The sequence below is a fragment of the Barbus barbus genome (assembly GCF_936440315.1).
Source record: "Barbus barbus genome assembly, chromosome: 9".
Classification (NCBI taxonomy): domain Eukaryota; kingdom Metazoa; phylum Chordata; class Actinopteri; order Cypriniformes; family Cyprinidae; genus Barbus; species Barbus barbus.
Window position 1 is genome coordinate 30,201,634 of NC_136737.1, and position 23,852 is coordinate 30,225,485.

Sequence of the window (23,852 nt, forward strand, 5' to 3'; positions counted from 1 at the left end):
AGAGGGAAATTAAGGAAGTATATTTACTTAATTATTCAACAAATCGATATGTTATTGCAAATATTATTGCAAACAGGGTTCTGCTAATGTATGTTTCTGTTGATGTGTGTGTGTGTGTGTTTGTCTGTGAGTGAGAGAGAGTGTGTGCGTGTGTCTGTGAGTGTGTGTGTGTGTCTGTGTGTGAGAGAGAGTGTGTGCGTGTGTCTGCGTGTGTGTGTGTGTGTGTCTGTGAGTGTGTGTGTGTCTGTGAGAGTGTGTGCGTGTCTGCCCGTGTGTCTGTGAGTGTGTGTGTGTGTGTGTGTGTGTCTGTGAGAGTGTGTGCGTGTCTGCCCGTGTGTCTGTGAGTGTGTGTGTGTGTCTGTGAGTGTGTGTGTGTCTGTGAGAGTGTGTGCGTGTCTGCCCGTGTGTCTGTGAGTGTGTGTGTGTGTGTGTGTCTGTGAGAGTGTGTGCGCGTGTGTGTGTGTGTCTGTGAGAGTGTGTGCGTGTGTGTGTGTGTGTGTCTGCCCGTGTGTGTGTGTGTCTGCCCGTGTGTGTGTGAGAAAGTGACAGTTGAGATTCAAATTCATGAACATTCCGTCATTGTAAGTCTATGGGATTTTTTTTGTCTGCTTTTTCGTCCGCTGTGTGAACATTGTAGGTCCGATCACTTAGAAAAGATACAGCACTCCTCTCTTCAATGAGCCGGTTGATTTGACACCGCATTCATGGGTCTGTGACAAACAGTGAATGAACTTAACTCATCTTTAGTTTTTCTCTTTCTCTCTGCAGGCTGAGTTACTGCAGTATTGGAGAGGAAGGCTGTGCTGCTCTGAGTTCAGCTCTGAGATCAAACCCCTCACACCTGACTGAACTGGATCTGAGCTGTAATAAACCAGGAGACTCAGGAGTGAAGCTGCTCTCTGCTCTACTGGAGGATCCATGCTGTAAACTACAGAAACTACAGTAAGTGTTATTATATTATTAAACACGAAAACTGTGTGAAAATACTGCCAAACAAAAACATTTAGTGTTAAAGCGATAGTTCACCCATAAATTTAAACTCTGTCGTCACTTTAATTATCTTCAAATAATTTCAAAACAGCATGACTGTCTTCTCTGAACATAAGAGAAGATATTTAGAGAAATGTTTTTTATCCACACAATGGAAAGCAATAATACCCAAACTTTGGTTACACTGTAAAAATTTCAGGCCTCCTCAACTCTCCAACAAATTTTCTAGTGACTGATTACATCTACATTTCTCCATCGGCCCAACTGGATTTCTGCTAACTGAATTTGATCAATTGTGGCAACAGTCTGTTATCTGTTGAAATTAAACAACTGCTAACTGTCCAAAAATTAACCCTCTGGGGTCTGAGGTCATTTTGGGACCCTTGAGATGTTGACATGCCCTGATATTTGTGCTTATTTCAGCTTCTTATAACATACTATTGATCAACATGTAATTTTTTTGTATTCAGCACAAACTGTGCTACAATATTATGTGACCAAGATGGATGTACATGTCTGCATTTCTTAGAAAAAAAATATTATGCGTGGTTTGTAAGTTTTGAAAAAAAAATGTAGCTGAAATAAGGCCATAAAAGCCACACTAAATCGTCCTGAATAAGACTTTTGAGTAATCATTCTTGTAGGCTAGAATATTTACTTCACAATTATGTGAAAATCATTCTGCTTACTCATTCACAGAAAACAATATATTGATTTAAATTTTTTAAGACATGTTTTGTGATTGAAAGCCAATATGCGAGGGAGTGGTAATGGTCTTGAATATTAAGTGATTTCACCTGAGAGACAAAGGGCCCTCCCCTAAAGCTGCTAATGGCCCATCAGTGTGACTGTCACTTTGAGGCAAGGTGAAATGCTGTGAGGCAACCTGAAGAAACAATTTCAGAGGGCTCCAAGATTTTAATCTATTTTATTGTAATTGCTCTATGTTTAGGAACTAAATGTCTCGCATAGTATAAGTCAACTGACATACTTTACAAAATTAAGAAGTTTTAAGAAGGGGTACAGAAGACTGTGCTAAAGAGACATTCAAGGCAAAACGGTGCAAACCGGGACAATGCAAGAAGTAATTGTGTCCAGTATACATAAGGACATATATAAGGAAAGATGAGAGCATTACAAAAGGCAGATGGTTTGTTAGGCCCACTCACCCACCTATGTGTAACCTACTCACTCACATGGTATTGCACATAAATACATGTTGTTTCATGTGTAAATCCAAGTATATGTTCTAAGTTTTATGTAGTGTTACAGAAGACAGTGCAAAAGAGACATATATAGACTCATGGGAGAATGCGAGTCAGCAGACGTCAGTTGAGCTCCAGTTTCCCGTGCCGGCCGGAATCACAGAGTCTGTGGAATCATATCAACATCCGTCTCTGTTTTCCATGACAGAGTGGACTGCCTGGAGATTACTTGCTTGTTTGCCTTGGCTCTCTTCGAAACAGGTGCTTGAATATTTTCCTTGGCAAATCTGTAAAAAAATAAAAATAAAAAGGAAGTTAGTAGTAATATATTATCACAACAGTTTTTGTAGTGTCACACAAGTACATGTTTACGATGTAAACTCAATTACATCTGTAAAATATCATGTCTGTGCACTTACTCAGTATGATTCTCGATCGCACTGAAACCTGAACGACACCTGCGTTTCCCTTTGCGAGGTGCTGATGCAGGTGAGCATGATGCAGCCACATGCCTAAAAAAAGTTAGCAAAATCCAAAGCAAACCGATGGCCAACTGATGGATACAATGTGTGTCTATATCTGCTGATGGCCAATTACACGGACAAATATCTGTTGATGGGCTGTAAACCACGCGTATTTACAGCTTTTCAAACATTTACACCCGAGAAATTTGCGAACGCCAGCCACCGGACATATACTAGCACGTAGAAAACATTTACACCTAAGAACAGATATTTGTAAACAAGTTATGTTGAAACTACCCCACACTGAGCGAAATGCATTAGAAACAACACAAAGATATTCAGAGCAGATATTCCACAACATCTATACATTAGGCACGATAGTATTGTAGCATGACAGTGTTATAAGCTAGCCCAAACTGAACAGAATATATTACAAATTCATTTAGAGTATCACATATTACAAACCCAGAAAAGTGCTTATATAGATTCAATTATTAATATTAATTATTTAACCTTACTTTAAAGCGATAGTTCACCCAAAAATGAAAACTGTCTTCAGTTTAATTATCCTCAAGTCATTTCCAAACAGTGTGACTTTATTCTGTGAAACATAAGAGAAGATATTTTGAGATGTTGTTGTCCACACAATGGAAAGCATTGATACCCAAACTTTGGTTGTCAACAATGTCCAAAATATGATCTATTGTGTTTGACAGAAGAAAGAAGGTCATACAGGTCAGGAACAACATGCAGGGAAGTACATTATGACACTTTATATTTTTGGGTGAGCGTTTAAGAATCAAAATGTAAATGATCAAACACAATGATTATACTGAATGTGCTCAAGACTAATGTACCGTATTTTCCGCACTATAAGGCGCACTTAAAAGCCTTTAATTTTCTCAAAAAACGACAGTGCGCCTTATAATCCGGAGCGCCTTATATATCCTTTTCACACGCGAGTTTAAAATATTCTAGCTGAGCCCCCAGCGTGAGTTTTTTTCAGGCGACCATTATTTTCGAATGTATAGCCTTATTGTTTCCATGGTGACGCGTCGTGCTTGTCATGTGACACACCGCAGCAACAATAGCGCTGTATGACACATGGATCGCTTTTACTTCGTTTTTTCCTTTTTTTATTATTAATATTCACAAACATACTCACAATATTATGAAATATCTGATATTCCGATTCTCAAATATGTGCAAGTAAATTTATTTGGTAGTTTAAATACTTTTATAATCACTGTTAGTTGATCTATACCGGGTGATGGGCGCCGCCATGTTTGTTCGCGCTGAATCTGAGCTGTGGGAATAAGACCATGTAAATTCATCCTCTCTTCCCGAAAAACCTTAAAGTAAGTCTCCGGTTAAACTGGGAGAAGAGCAGAGTAAACTTTAAAGTTATCTACACAATCTGTATATGATATCAATAAAACATGTTGTCAGATTATATTTGTAACGATCATTATTGCTGCTTCTATAGACATCAGCGTGTATTTCACAAACTATAAATGTATGGTTTTGCTAGTACTTATGTGTTTTTAAATGTCTGAAACCTAAAATAAGCATTATATGGTTGAAAACACTGAATATTTGTGATAATATGACAAGCGCTCGGCAGATTTGAATTCAGCAGTTGATGACGTGACTCACTGAAGGTTCTAATCACACCGGTGTGATCGTTAATCGTTATTGTTAATATGCACATCAATGTTTGAACAACGTTACCATGGGAGTGAACGGAGTTGTCAGAACGCTTAATACAGTTTGACTTTATCTGACCGTTTTGTTGACATTCCCTTTAGCACAGCTCCATCTAGTGGATGCATAACGCAAACCCAGTCAAACGTTTGACTGCAGTATCTTCTGTTCTATGCGCCTTATATCCGGTGCGCCCTATATATGAAAACAGTTCTAAAATAGGCCATTCATTGAAGGTGCGCCTTATAATCCGGTGCGCCTTATAGTGCGGAAAATACGGTATGTTTGTATAAACCAGGGCAGGGGTGCCCAACAGGTCGATCGTGAAGGCAATGCTGGTAGATCACGCTTTAGGTCACTGGTTCTCAGCCGGGGGCGCGAGATAACTTAAAACTAAAATATAATATATTCACTAATGTTATGACTAATATGTTAAATAATGTAAATATATATATAAATATAAGCACCACCTCTCTATGTATTCTGTGATATTCTGTGTTTCGGAGCAGCAGACCGTTTCTCATCTGTGTGAAATACAGACTGAACGGCTCAAAACCTCTGTATGAGCAGATGATACACAATACAGCTCTCGGCTGGATAAAAGAAGCCAGGGTCACACTATATGAGCATACAGTACTCTGTATGAGCATAAGTATCAGCCAAAATGATCAAACACAATGATTATACTGAATGTGCTCAAGACTAATGTATGTTTATCTCGGCTGGATAAAAGAAGCCAGGGTCACACTAGTAGCCTAAAGTTTTGATGGATGATGATTGTCATCAAGGTAAAGATGATTACAGTCACATACAGGATGGTGCATTAGGTGTGTGTTGTGTCTGTTATTTGATGCACAAACGAACCGTGTGTATTTGTGCTCTCGGTGCACTGATCACTATAATATCATATTTCTGCTTGAACACAGCTCAGGATATTCACCTAGTTGAATACACAGAGTTTTATAACGGATGCTCGTGTGTTTTGGAGAAGTTTGTGAGGATCAGTGGTGTTCAAGCTCGTAATCACGACTTCATACGTGGGAAATAGGACATTTCCGATAGCACGAGAAGGCAGCGTTATAGACCAATGAACAACAAAGTACATAAGTGTCAGCCAAAATGAAACATACAGATACAGATTTTAATCTGATTTAAGAGTATTTATATCAGAGTAAACGGCACTCATAAATGCTACTGTTTCCTCTGTCAGGTTTGCACCTCTCTCTCTTAGATTCATCTTTCAGCAATTGATGTTATGTATTTATTATCTCTGACTCTGAATTGGTTTCTTATTCTTTAATTATGTAATTAACATGATACATTCTTACCTGACAAATAAACTGTTATTTATTCTTCGCTCTTCTGAAATCATAATGACTAGTAGATCATGTGGAGGCTGATGTTTCCTCAAATCTGTGTCCAGGACAGAACAGACTAAAGGCTCATGGATGAATGGAGCAGTAGCACGTCATCAGAGACCTTTTGATTTCTGTCTATCACTGATTAGCAAGTTGTACTGAAGTGACCAGAACTACACTTTCTGTTCTGAGCAAGCAGTAGGCGGCCGACTTATATATATAAAGGGTTAAGATGACGTAGTCTGAGACAGCAGAGAGTAGCCAGCAATGAGGTTTCTTTACAGAGGGAAATTAAGGAAGTATATTTACTTAATTATTCAACAAATCGATATGTTATTGCAAATATTATTGTTATTTCTGGGGTCGACAATATAAATGGCCCGGTGGCCCGGACGTACTTTTAAAACCGTCAGGGCCACCAGATCGCTCCAACCACTAGCCCGGTGGGGCCAGTAAAAATAATGCCTCGATTAAAAAAAGTCTAATTTCACATTAATTACCTGTGGTTCTGTGTTTTGATTTCTGTTAAATCGTCTCGGTAACCACCGCTAACACGTTACGTGATCCCTTGCTCGCTCCCGCGGTTACGCGCGCAAACTGCACACTGCTGCTCAGCACCTACCTATAGCTACTAGGGCTGTAACGTCCCAGTCGATTAGTCGATTAATTGGTCGATACGGTCTGGTTCGACCAAAATTCTGATTGGTCGATTTTTTGCCGCGCTCATTTCATCAGTTTGGCCGCGCTCATTTCATCAGGTGGAAAGCACTAATTGCTAATGGGGGTGTTTTCAGAGCACCCCTGTTTCACAGGTAACAGTCTGTTTTCAGAACACCCCCATTGTTTTCACTTTTTTTGGATTAGCCCAACCCACTGGAGAAGAGAGACAGATAAGTAGGCTTTAGAAGGTTTGATGCTAAATATTATTTATTTAATAATAAGCTAGTGGACTCAGCGGTTTGGAACACATATCAATATACATCAGTCCTATTCTAACATGTCAACAACAAAAAAATCGACAGTGTGGCAGTATTTTGTTAAACTTAATAACGGGAAAGAGGTTGAATGCAAAGTTTGCAAGCAACATTTTGCCTTCCACAGCTCGACGACAAACATGACGTATCATCTGAAAGCGGTAAGCTAACTTGTCTGCGTTAGGTTGCCCTGTCTGTTTTTGAGTAGGCTACATGAACATATCAGAATTGGCATATTTCAATATTTTAGTGTAATAATCGTTTTATAACTGCAGGCGCACACATCCGTAATGACGGTAGAATCCCCCAGACAAACCCATTTTTTATTTGGAAGGCGCAATTGCGCTGTGCCCACTGTTTGTGTTAGTTTTGAGCCTAAGATGCTTTATTTTTCAGTTATGCACTTTATTTGGTTTCTGCTCTTGTTTGTTTAATAAATATTCTTTTTTTATTAAAGTGGACGCGCCTTTTGTGTTTATTAAGAGTAAAAGCTTTAAGTCTATTCGTGTCTCAGCCGCGAAGCTGAGCTCTTATATTCAGCCTCGCTCTGTGCGAGCTGCGCAGAGCGGCTGAAATGATAGTGTCTGACAGTTATACTTATAACATATGACACAAATAATTTTCTAAATTATGTTGCACATTCCTCAAACGTTCTTGTGATATCACTAGTTGACAACATAGTACTGTTTTCAGAAATCACAGGCTATGATATTGCGCAGGTGCACCAATACTCGTGTGTCAGACTCATTTCAGTGCAAAATAATTAGGTCAAAAACGATTTAATATACTGCAAATAGCCTATTAGTTTTTTTGTTTATTTATAATTAATTTAGGCAGACGACAAGGCTACCAAGTACTGAGCACAGTGCGTATCTAATTAATGTAACGTACGTTTTTTTTTTTTCCACAACGTAATTTTTAGTCGATTTTTAGTCGAAAGTTTCAGGACTTCAGTCGACCAAGATTTTCTTTGGTTGATTACAGCCCTAATAGCTACTATTAAGCTAGGCTACATGTTTCTGAAACCCCCATCACCCGGCCAAACGCCGGGTAAAAAAGAGAAGGCACGGAAGAGAAAATCACCAGAGGAATTGAGGGAAAGCGAAAGGGAATACGAAAAGAAAAGGCAGAGAAAGTTTCAGCCCCAGTGGCGAGACCCAGTGATGGGGACTCGAGTTTGAGACTCGGACTCGAGTGCGACTTAAGTCGCACACACAGTGACTTCAGACTCGACTTGAGACTCGTCCTCGAAAGACTTCAGACTCGACTCGGACTCGAGCTGCGGGACTCGTGAACAATGTTTATTTTTAGGAAACAACTGATGAGCTCGCTGTTATTCCCCTCCCTCCGTTACCTATAACCTGCCCATGTAACACGTGACGTACTACGTATCTGCTGCGCGCGGTGCGGCCACACTTTTTTTATTTTTTTTATTTTAGGCGCGGCCGCCATACATTAGAGGACAACGAACAAACATGTCGACTGCTGTGCCATTCATCGTTAGCTTTGGATTTAAGGATAGATTATACAGTTGGTACATTAGTAAAACCATTACGCCCATGGAGAGTCCCGTAAACCACATATCCAAGTGAGTGAGTGAGTGAGTGAGTGTGTGTGTGTGTGTGTGTGTGTGTGTGTGTGCGCGCGTGCTTGCGTGTGAGAGAGTGTGTGACCAGTGTGGTCATTGAAAATGTGTTCAGATATATGTTCTTCACAGAAAATGAGCCAAGGCCAATGAGTCTGAGTTTAAAAAATAATTAATCGTATAATTTTTCTCTTGATAAAAAATGAAAACGGGTCCTACAGATCCGAACACTATACAAGGGTTAATTGCCAAACTTGTGGTGGTCGATTAACGTAATCATTTACGTGCCGCTGGCTTCCATCACATTAATTAACATTGTCTGCAAACAGGTTACAGGATTATTGTTGATCATGTAACATTACACTGGTTTGAGAGTTTGGGATGTGTTGACTTACAGTAGTTTATAAACTATGATTAGTTGCATTTTCATTGCCATTTAAGTGAAATTATTGAACTTAAATATACAAGCTTGATAAAAATGATCATTCTGAAGAAAATTTCAGATGGCTTTTGCATCTGAACTCTTCATATATTTCACATCGTTTGGTTTGTTGCAATAGTGTTTTGCATTTAGCTACAATGTGATGTTTGACCATATTAAGTCTTTCTTAATTTTTGGTCTGTACTGTACTGTGTTCTCATGCTACAAGGCAAAATACAGATAATATTAACTTAAAAGTAAAGCATTCTTGGTGTTTTTGTCATGTTGCAATAGCCTGTTTACACTGATTATATATAAAAATCAAAGCTGATACTGTATGCTAATAGAGAAAGGAGTCATAATAACATATCGCATGCTTTCAATTCTTTATATATAGCTATGCAGTGTTGGATGGGTCGCTGTACGTGATGCAACACTTATTATAACCAGAGACTTAATATAATAAAGAGACTTGAGACTTGACTTGGACTCTAGCTTAAAGACTTGAGACTTGACTTGGACTCTAGCTCAAAGACTTGAGACTTGACTTGGACTCTAGCTCAGAGACTTGTGAGCATCTCTGGCGAGACCGCTGGAATTGGCTGGGCTTAGGGGCGTGCGATATGACGATTTTTGATCGTGGACGATAAAAATGTCTCCACGATCTGCTTTTGAAGAAATATCGTAGTATCGGGCTACAGCACACATTATGTCAAATACAGTTCTGGTGCCTCCGTCTCTATCAGTGGCGATTTCTTTAAGACTGCAAGGGAAGCTCGGCTTCCCCTATAATGTCAAAAAATTAATGGTCAAACATGTACTATTGTGTTAACATTTTATTGATTAAAAATGCGTTAGAACACGTTCATCTCGAAGACGAGTTCGTTCAGAATCAGCTACATATAGCAGGTGACTCGATTTCCTTCTCATATATTCCCGTAGCATCAGTGTATTTGCCTGTTGAAGCCCAGCGTCCATTCACTTCTATGGAGCTGCTTGAACAGTTTTTTTTCAGTGCTTCAAAACTAGACGGTCATTGGATAAATGCTGCGATTATGTCCCGCCCCCAGACGCTCAGCGTCTCTGGGGGTGAATGGAGGAGTGGGCGGGGCTGGACTCCGGGCTTCTGCGTGATGATTGGAGGGTTTGTCGAAAGACTGCATCTCCTTTTGATTGACAGCGATTGTGTCCTATAAGAAGTCGCTGATGCTGAAGCTATTCGAGCCTGTGTTGCCAATTTAGCGACTTTTCAGACCACCCTAGTGACTTTTCAGACCACCCTAGCGACCTTTTTCCCCAAAAGTGACTAGCGACAAATCTAGCGACTTCTTTGACAAACCTTAGCGAGTCTCTGTGATCGCTGGAACTGCCGCAACGGCGCGAGGTCAGCGCGCACGCACCTCTTTCTCTGTTCAATTAGCGGCTGAGAGGAGCAGCGCGTTCAGTTCAAATAGATATTATGTTGCTTCTCTAATTTTACATGCAAATATAGCCGAAATCACAGCACAGGAATTGTCTTGTCTTATCTTGTGTGTATTATTTGATTTCATCAGACGACGGCTCGATTATAAATTAGGATTTTTGTGCAGACTAACTTCTTGGGAGGGAGAGCTGGTTATGTATTCTTAAAGGGCTGTGTTTCAGTCACTATTTCATATTTATCCCGTTGACTGACAACATAAACAGTAAAATATATAAAGGAGAACAGTTTTATTGAGAATTTGGCTGCATTAAAATACAGTATGAGCACAGAGAGACAAAGAAATGTAAAAGGCAATATGACGCGATGACGTAATTAATATGCTAATTAGCGCATGACGTCATCTGGCGACATTTAGCGACTTTTCAAACTGGCTTTAGCTACTTTCCATCGAAAGAATCTGGCAACACTGATTCGAGCTCAGGCCCATAGTGGACTTTGCAAGTGTAGTCAAAAGACAAACTGCTGAAACCTATTTCTTGATATTTGCTTGGAGAAATTGCTGGCCAATTTTCATTATACATTTCACACAATTATACACCAATTAATTTAAATTTTTCAATTTAATGTTTTTTTTAGATCGTTTGTTCATTCATTCATTCATACAGTAGGCCAGGCGGTGAACTAGCCAGCTAGCAAACTGCACACGATGGCAGAATTTACGTATAAATAAATGGACAACTTTTATGATGTAGGCCGAAAATGAGCTTCCCCTCTTTGAAAGACCAGCAGCCGCCACTGGTCTCTATATACTGTACAACACGACATACAGCAGTAGAGTTACTCTGACAGGACACTGCACTTATTCACGATCGCAAAAGTACATTATTTGCACACAAGCCTTGCTGGTTAAATGTTTCATTCGCGCGCTGGTCTGACGTGCGCTTTTTCTGAGCGGATACACCTGAAGCACGAGCACTAAAAAGCCTTTCTAACAGCGCCTGATTACTCAACTAACTTTGCGCTAATACTGTCAAAACACACAAGGTTTACATACAGACTCAGTTGGTTATCTCTAAAATGAAAGTAAATAGTTAAGAGAGAAACGGATGCGTGCCTGTATATTAGATGCGTGCAGCTCTTAAAGGGACAGGACACTAAACATGCTCTCGACTGTCATTAAAGGGATAGTTCACCCTAAAATTTAATTTCTGTCATTATTTACTCACTCACATGTTGTCCCAAACCTCTATTAATTTCTTGTGCTGAACCCAAAAGAAGATATTTTGAAGAATGAGGGTAACCAAACAGTTGCTGGTCCACATTGACTTTGATAGGAAAGAAAAATCCTATGGAAGTCACTGAGGACCAGCAACTGTTTGGTTTTCCACCTTCTTCAAAATAGCATTTATGTTCAGCAGCAGAAAGAAACTCATTCAGGTTTAAAACAACTTTTGAGTAAATTATGGTATAAAAATAAAACATTATGACAGAATTGACAGACAGATGACAGAATATTTATTTTTGGGGGAACTATTCATTTAACGTTAACAAAACAACAAAACACAAAGAGAAAAATCACTCACTATTCTTGACTGAAAATCTTTAGGAATCAGTCTATCTAGTGTTTTATTTTTATATTTGTTCATTTAATTTCATTGAATGCTCTGCTAAATACACCTATTGTACCTGAAAATAAAGCACTGTTTGTTTTATTTGTATATTATGTGTATTTGTAATGTGTATCTTTGTTCTTATTTTTTAATAAGAGAGATAAAATGATGACAAAGATTTTTATCTTCGCCCACTTTGGCCTAAATATCTGCCATGTCTTTTTTGTTACCTTGAAAGGCTTTGTCTTTCTAGTTTGGCTGTAATGCTCAGACAGCTTGTAAAACCAACATGACAAAGAATCGTGATAAAATCGTGAATCGTGATATTTCTAAAACAAATCGTGATATGATATTTTTCCCATATCGCCCACCCCTAGCTGGGCTACGATCAAGAAAAAAAAAGAGGTTTACTGTGAGCTCTGCAGATCAATGCCCACATATGCAGACAAGTAAGTTAGAGAAACGTTAACGTGTATGAAACCTATGGTATGAACATAATATAATGAATTGCTGTGTGACTACGGAGAATGAATCCTATGCAATAGGTTTATTTGCACTTGTTTCATGTTTTTGCACAGTTTTGCTGCACTTTGCACTAAACCTACCTTAAAAAAATCAATGTTATTCATGTTGTTCAAGCAAACTGTTCTTTTTCGTGATTATTGGGATCAATACCCGACGCTTTGACCTGGGCCAGTGAACTTCAAAAGACACAAATTTCCCTTATTGTCTACCCCTGTACTTGTACATCATTGTGTGGGAGTTTTATTCTCAAGAACTAGATTAGCAGTAGACAGTCACTTAAAGAATAGGTTATCCTTGCACCCTCTGACTAATGGCTCTTTTCCACTGCGTGGTACGACTCGGCTCGGCACGGTTCAGAACGACACGACACGGCTCAGTTCGGCTCGTTTTGTGTTTGCACTGCAGTTTAGTACCGCTTTAGAGAGGACGGGATTATTCACGTGTCGTTATAGTTGCACCACCTCTACTGCCGTGACTCCTGAAAAACGTTTAAATTCTGCGTCTCTCCATCACGCTCTCGCTGGATCCGCTCCTCGGCTATCAACGAGAGGAACATCTGTACTTCCTCAACAGACAACGAAACAGCCATTTTTTTTGGTTGTTTAAAAAAGGTGCGCTCATTCAAAAGTTGCGTTTGATCCTTCGCTGGCTGTGCTGATTTAAATCGGTGACAATTTTCTCCGGCCAATCAGTGATCAGCAGAGTTTAAACGTCATGTTTTGCTAACGGTACGGCTAGCTTGAAACCTCGGCCGAGGTGGTGCTAAAAAAAGTACCAGGTACTGTTCCCAGTGGAAAACCCACCAGAAGTGAGCTGTACTGAACCGTGCCGCACTATGCAGCGGAAAAGCTCCATAAGTTCAGACTGGAGAGTTTGTGATCGTGAGATTCGTGTGTGTGAGTCTGCACGTGTGTGCGTGTGTGATTGTGTGTGTGATTGTGTGTGTGTGTAATTGTGTGTGTGTGATTGTGTGTGTGTAATTGTGTGTGCGTGTGTGATTGTGTGTTTGCGTTTAATTGTGTGTGTGTGTGTGTGTGTGTGTGTGTAATTGTGTGTGCGTGTAATTGTGTGTGCGTGTGTGAGTGTGTGAGTGTGTGTGTGATTGTGTGTGTGTGTGTGATTGTGTGTGTGATTGTGTGTGTGTGTGTGTAATTGTGTGTGTGTGTGTGTGTGTGTGTGTGTGTGTGTGAGTGCATGTATGGGGTGTGATAACTGCAGTTTTTCTACTCTCTAAGCAAACTGACAGGAGAATTAACGTGCATACGCTCGCCAGCCGTTTGGCAAAAATCCCATAGTATTCAGGCGTTTGTTTTTTTAAATTAATGGAATGCAAAAATACAGAGTTGACATTTAAAGAATGATTGTACATAATATACAAATTATATAATATTTGACACGTTAGACGTCACGGTCACGTCTCGGAGCTGCGCTCAAACTGCGCGGTGGTGACGTAGCAAAGAAAGGATTTTTTTACTTTGCGTCTAGAAAGTACTTGTGGATTAACGCCTGGATAACATACGTGTTAATAAGTACATTGATAATCATTTGTCTTTCTCCTATTTTGCCCCAAGGAAGGCTTTAAGATGGTAATGATCATGATAACAGGACCTGAATTACATATCTTTTTAATGATCAAATTAAATTTTACTAATCAAAGTGTGTCTAATTAATTAAAATCATGAAACTTAAACAATTTAACATCAATTTATTTAACAAAAAATAAATGTTTAGGGCCCAATTAAATTAGATTTTTTCCAACCTTATGTTTTATTGTTACCAAATTCAGTTTTATTGTCTAATTATTTAAAAGTATAAAAACAAGTTTAATTTATTCTAACATTTATATTTTGTTCCTCAGAAACTCTGTGTTGCGTATTTACATTTATTAAGGCATAAAACATTCATTTAATTTATCTTTTAATGAATGAAAATGAAAATGAAATCTTGTTTTTTTGGAAAATCAAGGGGATTTAATATTACAATTAAAACATTGAAGAAATATTGTATGATTATTCCTTAAAAATAAGGTTTTAATAATTTTAGTAGTAGTAGCCTATTACTGAACAATAGTAATATATTTCTGCCGCAATGTCTTCAAGTGAAACCAAACTTTTATTTTGACGGGTTGCCCTGAATACTTTTACATTTCTATGTGTTTATGATATGAGGTAGAACATTTAGAAATTATTTATTTAGTTTCTTTTCTTTCTCTTTCTTTAAGTAGACTCATTGAGATATAGGCTTTTTCTAATAATAATAATAATAATAATAATAATAAGATGATATGAGGTAGGGGTGGAACGGTTTGTGGACGGCACGCGCTAGGACCGCGGTTCAACTTAAATCTGACAACGCACACGTAAAACAAACAGGGTTCGGCTAATGTATGTTTCTGTTGATGTGTGTGTGTGTGTGCGTGAGAGTGTCAGTTGAGATTCAAATTCATGAACATTCCGTCATTGTAAGTGTATGGGATTTTTTTGCCTGCTTTTTTCGTCTGCTGTGTGAACATCGTAGGTCCGATCACTTAGAAAAGATACAGCAGTCCTCTCCTCAATGATCCGGTTGATTTGACACCTCATTCATGGGTCTGTGACAAACAGTGAATGAACTTAACTCATCTTTAGTTGTTCTCTTTCTCTCTGCAGGCTGTGTTACTGCAGTATTGGAGAGGAAGGCTGTGCTGCTCTGAGTTCAGCTCTGAGATCAAACCCCTCACACCTGACTGAACTGAATCTGAGCTGTAATAAACCAGGAGATTCAGGAGTGAAGCTGCTCTCTGCTCTACTGGAGGATCCACACTGTAAACTACAGAAACTACAGTAAGTGTTATTATATTATTAAACACAAAAACTGTGTGAAAATACTGCCAAACAAAAACATTTCATGTTAAAGCGATAGTTCACCCAAAAATTAAAACTCTGTCTTCACTTTAATTATCTTCAAATAATTTCCAAACAGTGTGACTTTATTCTGTGCAACATAAGAGAAGATATTTTGAGAAATGTTGTTGTCCACACAATGGAAAGCATTGATACCAAAACTTTGGTTGTCAACAATGTCCAAAATATTATCTATTGTGTTTCACAGAAGAAAGAAGGTCATACAGGTCAGGAACGACATGCAGGGAAGTACATTATGACACTTTATATTTTTGGGTGAGCGTTTAAGAATCAAAATGTAAATGATCAAACACAATGATTATACTGAATGTGCTCAAGACTAATGTATGTTTGTATAAACCAGGGGTGCCCAACAGGTCGATCGTGAAGGCAATGCTGGTAGATCACGCTTTAGGTCAGTGGTTCTCAGCCGGAGGCGCGAGATAACTTAAAACTAAAATATAATATATTCACTAATGTTATGACTAATATGTTAAATAATGTAAATATATAAATATAAGCACCACCTCTCTAGGTATTCTGTGATATTCTGTGTTTCAGAGCAGCAGACCGTTTCTCATCTGTGTGAAATACAGACTGAACAGCGGCTCAAAACCTCTGGATGAGCATATGATACACAATACAGCTCTCAGCTGGATAAAAGAAGCCAGGGTCACACTAGTAGCCTAAAGTTTTGATGGATGATGATTGTCATCAAGGTAAAGATGATTACAGTCACATACAGGATGGTGCATTAGGTGTGTGTTGTGTCTGTTATTTGATGCACAAACGAACCGTGTGTATTTGTGCTCTCGGTGCACTGATCACTATAATATCATATTTCTGCTTGAACACAGCTCAGGATATTCACCTAGTTGAATACACAGAGTTTTATAACGGATGCTCGTGTGTTTTGGAGAAGTTTGTGAGGATCAGTGGTGTTCATGTACATACGGGCATCAGACGCTCAAACAGCTTGTTCTGACAGAGGAAATATTCACTGATGGTGTCGAGCTGCCTTCAGATCGCTGAGTTCAGAGATACATACTTTTACATACTTTGTAGATATTATATACAACTTTAGAGACATTTTTGTGAAGTATGTTCATGGGATGCTTAAATCTTTCTTGAATTTGCTTTGTTAAAAAAATGACATGAAATACAAAGGTTTTAGTGAATAGAAAAGTTTGGGCTTGCAGTATTGATTTGGAGAAGAGGGGGTCTTGGAGTAAAAGAAGGTTGAGGACCACTGCTTTAGGGAAATGCAGGCATTATTGAACATTATTTTATTATTTTTTAAATAACAATTTAACTTAATGCAATATAAAGATACATCCCAACCAGCTTTTTTTTATTTAGGCCTATTTATTTTTTTAAAGGAGATCCCCGCTCAAAAAAGTGTGGGCACCCCTGGTATATACACTTATTGTGCCTTCACATGCTATCGGAGTAATCGGGAAATTGGATGTTAACGGCCTTTCAAGTCATATTTACTGGGAAATTCTGAAATAATTTTGATACCAGAGTTTCTGAGTTGGGCGGGTCATAATCTTTAAACATGGTGGAGGGGACAACCATTGCTGCTGTCTGTTCTCACAACAACTACATCCCTTTGTCTGGTCGCTTAAGTACTGTATTTATAGGCTAGATATGAGCGATCATTCAAAGCATATTTTATGTTTTATTAGCAGTGAAATAAGCATGTATTTGACTGAAATTGTCAGAAAACTGCATGTATAGCACGGTGAATGTTTATATGATTGTCAACCAATGGGATGCTACATTTTATTCTTTCCTACATTAAAGCACTTGAACACAACAAGCTCGTAATCATGACTTCATACGTGGGAAATAGGACATTTCCGATAGCACGAGAAGGCAGCATTATAGACCAATGAACAACAAAGTTGAAGAGTATTTATATCAGAGTAAACCGCACTCATAAATGCTACTGTTTCCTCTGTCAGGTTTGCACCTCTCTCTCTTAGATTCATCTTTGAGCAATTGATGTTATGTATTTATTATCTCTGACTCTGAATTGGTTTCTTATTCTTTAATTATGTAATTAACATGATACATTCTTAGCTGACAAATAAACTGTTATTTATTCTTCGCTCTTCTGAAATCATAATGACTAGTAGATCATGTGGAGGCTGATGTTTCCTCAAATCTGTGTCCAGGACAGAACAGACTAAAGGCTCATGGATGAATGGAGCAGTAGCACGTCATCAGAGACCTTTTGATTTCTGTCTATCACTGATTAGCAAGTTGTACTGAAGTGACCAGAACTACACTTTCTGTTCTGAGCAAGCAGTAGGCGGCCGACTTAAAGGTGCAGTGTATAGATTTTAGCAGCATGTAGCGGTTGAGTTTTTGAATGGCAAGCAACGGCTCAGTCCCCCGCTCACCGCTCCCTTTAGAGAAGCTACGGAGGCCGATAAAGGGCTAAGATGTCGTAGTCTGAGACAGCAGAGAGTAGCCAGCAATGAGGTTTCTTTACAGAGGGAAATTAAGGAAGTATATTTATTAATTTCCCTTATTGTCTACCCCTGTACTTGTACATCATTGTGTGGGAGTTTTATTCTCATGAACTAGATTAGCAGTAGGCAGCCACTTAAAGAATAGTTTAACCTTGCACCCTCTGACTAATGGCTCTTTTCCACTGCGTGGTACGACTCGGCTCGGCACGGTTCAGAACGACACGACACGGCTCAGTTCGGCTCGTTTTGTGTTTGCACTGCAGTTTAGTACCGCTTTAGAGTGGACGGGATTATTCACGTGTCGTTATAGTTGCACCGCCTCTACTGCCGTGACTCCTGAAAAACGTTTTAATTCTGCGTCGCTCCATCACGCTCTCGCTGGATCCGCTCCTCGGCTATCAACGAGAGGAACATCTGTACTTCCTCAACAGACAACGAAACAGCCATTTTTTGGTTGTTTAAAAAAGGTGCGCTCATTCAAAAGTTGCGTTTGATCCTTCGCTGGCTGTGCTGATTTAAATCTGTGACAGTTTTCTCCGGCCAATCAGTGATCAGCAGAGTTTAAACGTCATGTTTTGCTAACGGTACGGCTAGCTTGAAACCTCGGCCGAGGTGGTGCTAAAAAAAGTAACAGGTACTGTTCCCAGTGGAAAACACACCAGAAGTGAGCTGTACTGAACCGTGCCGTACTATGCAGTGGAAAAGCTCCATAAGTTCAGACTGGAGAGTTTGTGATCGTGAGATTCGTGTGTGTGAGTCTGCACGTGTGTGTGTGCGTGTGTGTGTGTGTGATTGTGTGTGTGTGTGTAATTGTGTGTGTGTGCTTGTGATTGTGTATGTGTGCGCGTGTGATATGTGTGTGTGTGTGTGTGTGTGTGTGTGTGTGAGTGCATGTATGGGGTGTGATAACTGCAGTTTTTCTACTCTCTAAGTAGAAAAACTTGAAACCTCGGCCGAGGTGGTGCTAAAAAAAGTAACAGGTACTGTTCCCAGTGGAAAACACACCAGAAGTGAGCTGTACTGAACCGTGCCGTACTATGCAGTGGAAAAGCTCCATAAGTTCAGACTGGAGAGTTTGTGATCGTGAGATTCGTGTGTGTGAGTCTGCACGTGTGTGTGTGCGTGTGTGTGTGTGTGATTGTGTGTGTGTGTGTAATTGTGTGTGTGTGCTTGTGATTGTGTATGTGTGCGCGTGTGATATGTGTGTGTGTGTGTGTGTGTGTGAGTGCATGTATGGGGTGTGATAACTGCAGTTTTTCTACTCTCTAAGCAAACTGACAGGAGAATTAAGGTGCATACGCTCGCCAGCCGTTTGGCAAAAATCCCATAGTATTCAGGCGTTTGTTTTTTTAAATTAATGGAATGCAAAAATACAGAGTTGACATTTAAAGAATGATTGTACATAATATACAAAGTATCATGAATATACATTGTCAACTGAAATCAAGTACTAAAGATTACAAGAGAAAAAGTAGAGAAACAAATGAAGATTCAGGCGTCAGACGTAATATTTGACACGTTAGACGTCACGGTCACGTCTCGGAGCTGAATACAGTACCTGAATTACATATCTTTTTAATGGTCAAATTAAATTTTACTAATCAAAAAGCATGTATAATTAATTAAAATCATGAAACTTAAACAATTTAACATCAATTTATTTAGCAAAAAATACATGTTTAGGGCCCAATTAAATGTTTTATTTTTTCCAACCTTATGTTTTATTGTCTAATTATTTAAAAGTATAAAAACAAGTTTAATTTATTCTAACATTAATTTTTTTTTTCCTCAGAAACTCTGTGTTGTGTATTTACATTTATTAAGGCATAAAACATTCATTTTATCTTTTAATTAATGAAAATGAAAATAAAATCTTATTTTTTGGAAAATAAAGGGGATTTAATATTAAAATTAATATTAATTATAATAGGCCCAAGCCCTTATTTATTTGTGGGCCCCTCGGTGTTCCCCTGCCCCTTCAGGGTTAGGAAACACTCGACTACATGTCTAAGTGAGGTTCAGAAAGAGTTTTGTGACAAGACCAAGAAAATGTTTCTTCTTTTTAGAAGGTGAAACATGATACATTTACAGTACATTCAAACACAGTGTTGTACATTGAGGTCCGATCACTTAGAAAAGATATAGCACTCCTCTCCTCAATGAGCCGGTTGATTTAACACCTCATTCATGGGTCTGTGACAAACAGTGAATGAACTTAACTCATCTTTAGTTGTTCTCTTTCTCTCTGTAGGCTGTTTAACTGCAGTATTGGAGAGGAAGGCTGTGCTGCTCTGAGTTCAGCTCTGAGATCAAACCCCTCACACCTGACTGAACTGAATCTGAGCTGTAATAAACCAGGAGACTCAGGAGTGAAGCTGCTCTCTGCTCTACTGGAGGATCCACGCTGTAAACTACAGAAACTACAGTAAGTGTTATTATATTATTAAACACAAAAACTGTGTGAAAATACTGCCAAACAAAAACATTTCATGTTTTAAGGGACAGTTCACCCAAAAATTAAAACTCTGTCGTCACTTTAATTATCTTCAAATAATTTCAAAACAGCATGACTGTCTTCTCTGAACATAAGAGAAGATATTTAGAGAAATGTTTTTGTCCACGCAATGGAAAGCAATAATACCCAAACTTTGGTTACACTGTAAAAAATGTCAGACCTCCTCAACTCTCCAACAAATTTTCTAGTGACTGATTACATCTACATTTTTCCATTGAACCAACTGGATTTCTGCTAACTGAATTTGATCAATTGTGGCAACAGTCTGTTATCTGTTGAAATCAAACAACTGCTAACTGTCCAAAAATTAAACATACAGATCCAAAGTTATCCAATCCATGATTTACATGTTCTCTGTGGCACCAAGTCTTGTGTAATTGAATCAGTTGAAGAGTATTAAACTGTCCCAACACAGGCATAATCTCTCCTGTGTATGTTTTCAACATGACTCTAGTGTCCTCCAGTGTCTCTGTTGAGAACGCAGCCTGGAAATGTTTCTCAGATACAGTTTCTTACAATCATGTTTGTACTAATAATAGAACCCTCATGTCATTTTTCAAAACTCTAGACACAAAACTCAAAACAGTCATTATTTGTAACAAAGGCTATCCAATGTTCAAAACTCTGCATGTTGCATTCATATCTTTAAAGAAGCCTTGCATTTGCAGAAGCATTGGTTCAAAATACTAATTTATTATGAAATATCATAAGAACATTACTTTAGATCCCCCACTCACAAGATACCCATAGTTTCACTGTTTAGTTGTTAGTACAATCATTAAATATAGTTGTTCAAAACACATGATGCAACTTTCATTATGGTTCTACACATTCATACATCATTGAGAAAAGTACAGACACTGGAAACATTACAATTTGAAAATTATTGATGAAATAATCAACACAACAGGTTTTTCAAAAAACTTTCAATAAGAAAAAAAAGATAAGAAAAAACGACTTTAGGCCTACAGTAAAATGTCAACTGGAGTGTCCCTCACTGCACTTCTATGTTTTTATCAACCCTGTCTTGTGAGTTTGGCCACAGGTTCTCATCCACATCATAATGGATGTTTTCATCTTGGACAACATCTTCTGGTATGGCAAATACAGGCCTGACATCGGTCTCCTTTGATATCATTGCACATATCATCTTTGGCTTGGAGAAGAGGGACTTGTTTGTGAGGTCTATTGTGAACCTTTGACCTCCATGTGGAGAAAAACTCCTCAGTCGGGTTACAGTAAAGAAATAGGAGTATGGGGTAAATACAAGCTGATAAACTGTGGATGGGCCTGAAACCATGATTGCTCTCAGTGCCGCCGCTAGGAGTTTTGGGCCCATTGCACTGATTTTGCTTTGGGTCCCCTCAAAATCACATTCAGTGTGGGGTGGTTAGGCCGCCAGCGAACATCGGTCTGGGCCCGTCTCAACCGCTGGGCTCTCAACCTTTCATCCATGTCATGGCCTGCCTCATCCAAAAATATGAATGGTTTTCATCAGCTTCCAGCTCTATCAACCTCTAAAAAGACTAGGAAAAATAAATACTGATAACAATGATATAGATGTTTTGGGATTTCTTTTCTCCCAACAACAGGCATCTTGAAACTGATCATACCTGAACATACTCAGTCCTCAGTTGCTTCACTTTCGTAATGTTGTTCATAATTGCACTTTGAGCAGCTGTATCAGTTGATGGTTAGATCATTGCAATGAAATGAATAAACACTCAATTCAGATGTAATGTGCGAGTTGTACTATGCGAGAAATAGTAATACTTTAATGTTAAGTTGTGTCAATTTGAACCTGTGATTTTAGTTCAATGAACAAAAGATCTTTGGCTCGTGTATTTTATCCAAGCATTTGTAAAAAGTGTTGTGTTTTGAAAAATGTGCATTTTGATCATCGGTTGTGAATTGTGTCTAGAGTTTTGAAAAATGACATGAAGGTTCTGTTATTAGTGCAAAAATTATTGTAAAAAACTGTAAGATACTCACGGCTGCGCCGGCATTCATTTCCATCATAATTTCCTTGCCATTTACATTAAATGTCTCTGTGAATTACTTTTTGCTGTTTTAATATGCGGCTTAATATTTACAAATACTACTGTGTGTGTGTGTGTGTGTGTGTGCGCGCCTGTGTCTGTGTGTGTGTGTGTGTGTGTGTGCCTGTGTCTCTGTGTGAGAGAGAGAGTGTGTGTGTGAGAGAGAGTGTGTGAGAGAGAGTGTGTGTGTGAGAGTGTGTGTGACTGAGAGAGAGTGTGTGAGTGTGTGTGTGTGTGTGTGTGTGTGTGTGTGTGTGTGTGTGTGTGTGTGTGTGTGTGTGTGTGTGTGTGTGTGTGTGTGTGAAAGTGACAGTTGAGATTCAAATTCATGAACATTCCGTCATTGTAACTCTATGGGATTTTTTTGCCTGATTTTTTTCATCCGCTGTGTGAACATCGTAGGTCCAGTCGCTTAGAAAAGATACAGCACTCCTCTCCTCAATGAGCCGGTCGATTTGACACCTCATTCATGTATCTGTGATGAACAGTGAATGAACTTAACTCATCTTTAGTTGTTCTCTCTCTCTCTGCAGGCTGTGGGGCTGCAGTATTGGAGAGAAAGGCTGTGCTGCTCTGAGTTCAGCTCTGAGATCAAACCCCTCACACCTGACTGAACTGAATCTGAGCCGTAATAAACCAGGAGACTCAGGAGTGAAGCTGCTCTCTGCTCTACTGGAGGATCCACACTGTAAACTACAGAAACTACAGTAAGTGTTATTATATTATTAAACACAAAAACTGTGTGAAAATACTGCCAAACAAAAACATTTCATGTTAAAGCAATAGTTCACCCAAAAATTAAAACTGTCGTAACTTTAATTATCTTCAAGTCATTTGAATACAGTGTGACTTTCTTCTGTGGAAAATAAGAAAAGATATATAAATAAATAAATAAATAAATAAATAGTTATAGCAGAAACATATTCCTTGTCTCATACATTTCATATATTCATCATAAAGTTAGATAAAAATAATTTAGTTCAATAAATAGTAACTTTAAGTAACTGACACATAGGGGTGTGTGATATTGACAGAATGATATCTAAATATTTTCTGTGATTTTATCGATAATGAGACACTATTTTTCTGAGTGTGTTATTGTGCTGGTATATTAAGGACTACCGTGGACAGCTGACTCATAAATGTTTTTGATATTCTTCATATTCTGTGAGGTTAGTTCACAGCAGTGATAGAAATTAATCTTTTCCAATAAGTTTAAATAGATTTTTACCTTTTATGGGTATTTTTATTTTTGGAAAACCATTTTCATCTAAAAGTGTTTTAAACATAAAACGTTGAATACTGATATTTACAAGTATTTTAAAATGAAAAGATAATTTAAATGTGAAATTTTAAGTCGATTGAGTCGAATTGGGGAAGTCGTGGCCTAATGGTTGGAGAGTCGGACTCGTAATCGAAAGGTTGCGGGTTCGAGTCTCCGGCCGGCAGGGATTGTAGGTGGGGGGAGTGAATGTCCAGCGCTCTCTCCACCCTCAATACCACGACTGAGGTGCCCTTGAGCAAGGCACCGATCCCCCAACTGCTCCCCGGGCGCTGCAGCATGGCTGCCCACTGCTCCGGGTGTGTGTTCACGGTGTGTGTGTGTGTGTGCGCATTTGTTCACTACTCACTGCTGTGTGTGTGCACTTGGATGGGTTAAAACGCAGAGCACCAATT

At 38.8% G+C, this 23,852-nt stretch overlaps 1 protein-coding gene across 7 annotated transcripts in view; it reads left to right on the forward strand.

Moving 5' to 3' along the window:
* LOC306874642 (NLR family CARD domain-containing protein 3-like) overlaps positions 1-23,852 on the forward strand; it is a 183,660-nt gene that overhangs the window by 156,109 nt on the left and 3,699 nt on the right. For 5 of the 7 annotated variants that reach the window (XM_079424799.1, XM_079424797.1, XM_079424800.1 and 2 more), the window contains 4 exons: positions 769-942; positions 14,908-15,081; positions 19,873-20,046; positions 22,709-22,882. In XM_079424799.1, the coding sequence (XP_079280925.1) occupies positions 769-942; positions 14,908-15,081; positions 19,873-20,046; positions 22,709-22,882 (696 nt within the window). The remainder of the gene's footprint in view (positions 1-768; positions 943-14,907; positions 15,082-19,872; positions 20,047-22,708; positions 22,883-23,852) is intronic. The other 2 variants (XM_079424803.1, XM_079424804.1) reach the window with 1 other exon arrangement.